General features: G+C 43.7%; 1 protein-coding gene across 1 annotated transcript in view; it reads right to left on the reverse strand.

Annotated features, from left to right (window-relative positions):
• Positions 1 to 2,967, reverse strand: part of DLD (dihydrolipoamide dehydrogenase) — an 18,270-nt gene extending 15,303 nt beyond the window's left edge. Inside the window, exons 1-2 of the mRNA XM_026046363.1 lie at positions 2,930 to 2,967; positions 873 to 1,029 (exon numbers count right to left, since the gene is read on the reverse strand). Coding sequence (XP_025902148.1) covers positions 873 to 1,029; positions 2,930 to 2,967 — 195 coding nt within the window. The remainder of the gene's footprint in view (positions 1 to 872; positions 1,030 to 2,929) is intronic.
• Between the last annotated feature and the right edge of the window lie 2,653 nt (positions 2,968 to 5,620).

The following is a 5,620-nucleotide window of genomic DNA, read 5'->3' on the forward strand; positions in this document are numbered from 1 at the left end:
GCATGGTGTACAAGGATGCATGGTGTGCAAGGATGCATGGTACACAGGGATGCATAGTGTACAGGGACACGGTGGTGCAAGAGTTCTCAGGTACAAGAGTGTAGGGATACAAGGATGTTTGCAGTGCAAAGATGCTGGGGGTGCAAAGATGCACGGGGTACCAGGATGCAGGGCTGCAAAGATCTTGGTGTAGAAATTCATAGTATACAAGGATCTGGTGGTGCAAAGGTGCTGGGAATGCAAGGATGTGTGCTGTACAAGGATGCAGTGATGCTAGAATGCACTGTCTACAAGGAGCTGGGGGTGCAACAATCTGGGAATGCAAGGATGCATGATGTACAAGGAGGCAGGGCTTCAAGGATGCTCTGTCTACAAGGATCTGAGGGTGCAAGGGTGCTGAGGTGCAAGGATATAGGGTTACAAAGATGCGGAGGATGCAAAGGCTCCACAGGGTCCAGGGATGCCTGGATGTGGGACTGCAGGGATGCAAGGATGTGGAGGCCAGCCTCAAGGACAGCAGCATGGCATGTCTTGTCAGAAGATAAGGAAACTATGCAAAAAAACCCCAGCAAACGCATGGCTAGCACATGATTAAGAAGSTTATTGGCCTATTCTGCATGTGACCATTTATTGGTTGAATTGCAGCCGCGCTCCGCGTGCTTTCAAGTACATAACTCGTAGCTGTTACTAAAAGCAGTGTCTCTGGTACAAGACACGGGAGTCCGTTTTGCCGCCCGCTGCCCAGGGATGCTGGAGCGCCAGTGTGCACAGGGCCAAGGACGTACCCCTCACCTGCAGAGACATCACTGCTAGGGCTAAACGCAACACCCCAACGGGCTAAATGCAACATCCCAAAGGACTAAATGCCMAACCCCAATGGGCAAGTCCTCTTCGGGTGCGGGGGTGCTCGGAGTGTTGTGCTGCTGCCCACCCTTCCACATCTCACTGAGGGACACTCCTGGTTTGTGGGACATGGGAGCAGGGCTGCGGCTGCGCAGCTCCTTGTGCAGCTGGTGCTCTTTCACTTCCCTAAAACGAGCATTCGGATCAAGAAAAGAAGTTCACAGATTCACATCATATGAACCCAAACTGAAAACAAACATGGAAAACCAAAATCTTTTTTCTTTCTTTTTTTTTTTTTCCGAATGCAGCCTCTTCCTTTCCTCTAAATGACACTGAGAAAGTATATAAATGCAAATTTCAAAGTACTCATAATATAAAAGCTAAGCTGTTTCGCTTTGTAAAGAAACACATTTCAAGTGACCTGAAATAATTACTTTCCATTTAATCGGGGAAAGAAAAAAAGAGCTACAATATCGAGACCTTTTTCTCATTCACATAATCTTCCATTCTATTTATATTCTTCCAGCCTACCTGTTCTCTAGCAGGAAAGATCCACTTTCAGCTGTCCTCTGTTACTTGCACCTCAGGAGATCATTATTTGAAAATGTGAATCATTCATTGCCTGTGGAGGAGCAGTAGCAGAGTGAGAMCAATTTGCTTTCACAGTAATTACAACCTCTTGTAGAACGTGTGCAATATTCTTTTCAATTTATGCTAAAGCTATCTAAGTGCGACCCCTTGATAATATGCCACATGTTTTGCAATACTGATTGCCTATCTTGCTAGAAAATGAAAATATTTTTTTGTGAAAAAGGAGCTCTTCAATTTTCTAACCATACTTTCTGGTTTCTTGCATAAAATAAAAATTTCCATAAGGTGGCAGTGTTCTGTYATTTCCCAGAGCGAGAAGCACATCATTAAACACACGCCCTTGAGAGAGAGGTGCAATATTCATAAATGCCAAGGCTTTTGATTACAGCAAAATTAAATTATTTAGAGAGACAGAAAATCAGAAAAGAGCAATGCACCCATTACTAACATATAGCCGGGYCTGCAGCATGCACATTAGGTAATCAAAGCGTTGGCATCTAGCAACGCTGTGTGAAAGTACCAGATTGAAAACGAAAGGTCTGAATTCTGCCTTTACAATTCTTATACTATATATATGGAGAGGGAGTAGGTACATATAGAAGGAACCCCTTACCAGAATATAAAGAACGTATAGAGAGGGATAGAATCTCTGTTCTGTATATAAGGATTTTTCTGATTACACCTCCAGTACTGCTGGAGAGCAAATGAGCCTGATCTTTTTATTTTTGAAGGCCTAACTGTGATGTTGATCAATAAGAAAGTATCCTGGGACCATCAGTGCTTGCTGCAAAGTGTTGGGGATCCCATAGCTTCGGACCCAGCACGCACAGGACTACAGAGATCAAGCCTGGCCTGGCAGCACCTGGAAGGACCTGCCCAYTGCTGGTAGCACCTGAGGCTGCAGCGGCCGGCAGGACTTCTCCGAACCTTCCTGCAGACCTCGCTGGAAACTGGATGTTGTTATTTTCTTGCAGCTTTACAGCCGTGAGCAATAAAGACCAAAGGAAGCTGTAATCATGCAATTCCCTTATGGTTATGTTGTGCTGTAAAAGCTGCTCACCCGAGTGCATTTTGTACCGTGGCTCTTGGCATGCCACCCTTCCTTCACCACGGTGCTCCTGCCCGATCGCCAACGGTATGGCATGGGGGTGATGCCTGTATTTGATTATGTGCATTATTCTGCACAAAACATGYGCGGAAAATAAACTGGAGCATGAATCCTTTCCTGTCCAACTGGGAGTCGGGAGGAGGAGAGATGCAGGCGTGCAGTGAAGTCAAGAGAGGGCAGCACGACTGCACAGCATGTTTTCTAGGGAGGTTTGCACACAAAAGAAGAGCATGATTTCTTTTTATTTTTATTTTTCGAGATACTGAATATTTTCTTCCATTACAAAATGCTATTTTTACAAAAGCAAAATTGCTTATGTGTAAAAAAGTATAGCTTTTATCCATACAATTAAGAACCATCCATAAGAAAATTAAAATTCTGGTGTACCTGACAGAGATTGAAGTTGCCATKTGGTACTGGATCATCTACCCAAAGTCTACTTATACGTCCTTATCCCAAGTCATAATATTCTTTCTATTATCAAGTTGTCAATTTACAAATAATCAAGATTTTCACATTAATAGTCTATAATAGAATATGTTACTGACAGTAGCTTGGGAAGACAGAACTGAAAGATCCACACACTGCCTCCAAGGCCTGGATCAATGACCATCAGTGTTTCCCACCTTGCAAAGACACATTTTCCAGATAAATTCTCTTGTCTTTGATAAAACCCTCTTYGTAAACCTCCCTCTTTGTTAAAAATGAGCATTGTGGCAGGCTCAGGTACATTCAGAAAGAAGCAAGGGTGACATTTTGTTTTATATCCTTGTCCAGCACAGGGTGCTGTCCTGCTCTCCAGACTGCTCTGCCTAACGCTCTGCTCAAAACTTTTTCTAGCCCTCAAGCAATAATGCAAGATGATTCAAGAAGTGACCAGAAACTACAAGTCCATCATCACAATGAGACACTTTATTTGTGGTTCTTCACTAAGCAGAAAACTGGTGCTATGTGGACAATATGGGGTAAATAAGGAGGAGGAAGGCAGGTGAGGTTGTGCCAAACGAATTGCATACTTGAGACTCAAGGGAAGAGGCAAGGCACGTTCCCAAGAAGGGCCTCTCAGGAGTGCTGGTATGTGTCCTGTTCTGCAGATATTTTGCAGAGATCTGGAGCTCCCACATGCTTTTGGGAGAGCTAAGCCGTAAGGAAATTCCCTGGCGAGCAAGGGCTCTGGGGGAGCACATCGTGAGGCAGTGCTGGGGCTGCCAGAAGAGCTGCACGTTCAGGTCATTGGGAAGCTCTACAAGAGCCCCAGACCCCTTGAACCGCTGGCCCAGCAGTTGAAGTCCTGGYTTCTCTCCCACCAGAAGGTGACTGCCCAAAAGGGAACTGGCCCAGGCTGTAGCACAGACACATCTAAGTCCTTGGTCACATACCATGGTTAAAAACCCAGAACCAAAAACCCTGCCCCTGGCAGTGGCTTGTCAGCAAGGCTGGAATTCAGCTACCTCACCTCAGCAAGTGTCTCCCATTTGCATTTAAATGTTAGGCACCCAAGGAAGTCAGCCTCCTAACACGAGTACCTAAATGCCCCCTATGGTCAACAGGTGCCTTTGAAAGCAAGTCCCCAGGAGATCCCATCTGCTATCTTAGATGCATGCATGAGGGCCAGAGCAATCTTCCTTGGGCCCCTTCAAGGATTCCTGCCTCGCTGCTTTCCATAAAAATGGAAAGTGAGCAATCAAGACAGAGGTCATCTTATGTCAGCTGAGCTGACAAAAACTCAGACATCTGGTTTAATAGGTCTGATAGAAGGTTAGTCTGGTAGGCTCTGTCAGCACATGCAGAAGACTGGCCATTTGAGAGGGTTATTCATCCTGTCCCATGACAGGAGCCAAGGTCACATKTGAAGAATTGCCCTCCAAAGGCTGACTGTGGCATTGCTTCTTGGCCAAGCATGGAGACGCCTGGGTGACTGACCCTGAGATGGTCAAAGTGGTGAGAGGAATCTCACCTCCTTTTAGGAGGAAATGACTCTACACTCCTGAAAAACTCGGGTGCTAGCAGGACATCACAGGCAGCTGGGCTGGATCCTGCCCTGCGGAGAAACAGGGAGACAACTGCCCAACCACTGTGAGAAGGAAGCAGAAATTAAGCTTAAGTCATCAGCTTGATTCACTTTACTCCTCCGTGCCTCCAAAAAGGAAGTCAGAGCTCTGTACCCAATGTCCTGCCCTCTGTCTTCCTTCCATCTGACTTTCTCTTGAGTATTATTTTGCAATACCAGTCAATAGTTGTGTCTATCAGTAGTACTTTGTAAAGTACTGTTCTTTGCAAATTAATCACTTCTGAAAATTATAWCTTCTGATATCTGTGCAAGGAGATTACAGAGGAAGTTTGTAGCATATGAAAACTCGATTGGAATGTGAAAAGTTTGAGTTGCTTTCACTAGGTTAGTCAGAAGGAAAGAAAATATTCCCTAACGAAGATATTTGAGTAGTGACCATACTTCAAAGACAGTGAAGTGCAAATTAAGATAGAATTAAACACTACTGATAGTTTCTTTTTTTTTCCTGTGTTTGATTATCTTTGCCAGTGTAAACTTTTTAATAGAGATTTCTACCAGAGCTGATCATAAAGTGCTGATTAATTTTCACACTAAAAAATCCCTTTCATTTCTTTTAAGCTTATGATGATGTTTTAAAATGCTTTTAATAAATATAAAACCCTAAACCAGAAACACTTTTATTTTTAATTAGCTTCAAAATTCTTCAGTTTTACAGTTACTAGTTACTCGAAAATGTCAAGTGTAAACTGCAGTGGAAAGTTTCCACACAAGTTTTCATGTTAACTAAAAGCCTGCTTTTGTCAGAAAACACAGCCATTAAAAATTGCAGTGGGTATGCAGTATTTCATGTCTTTGATTCCAAAAACCCTGTCAAATGAGGTCTTTAAAACAAAACATAAAACCTAAATAACAAGGCAATGAATGTGGAGGTATCCTTCAGGAGCTACGTATTAGATCAAGGAAAAGGCACCCTACTACTCAAAAAATTGATTTTCCTGTGCTCTGCTGTTGTAATCAAGGAAATTGCCTTTTTATCAACAACTAAATGTTCAGCGACTAACAGGAAG

Source organism: Nothoprocta perdicaria, unplaced genomic scaffold (genome assembly GCF_003342845.1).
Source record: "Nothoprocta perdicaria isolate Ctin4 unplaced genomic scaffold, notPer1 scaffold_44, whole genome shotgun sequence".
NCBI classification, from domain to species: domain Eukaryota; kingdom Metazoa; phylum Chordata; class Aves; order Tinamiformes; family Tinamidae; genus Nothoprocta; species Nothoprocta perdicaria.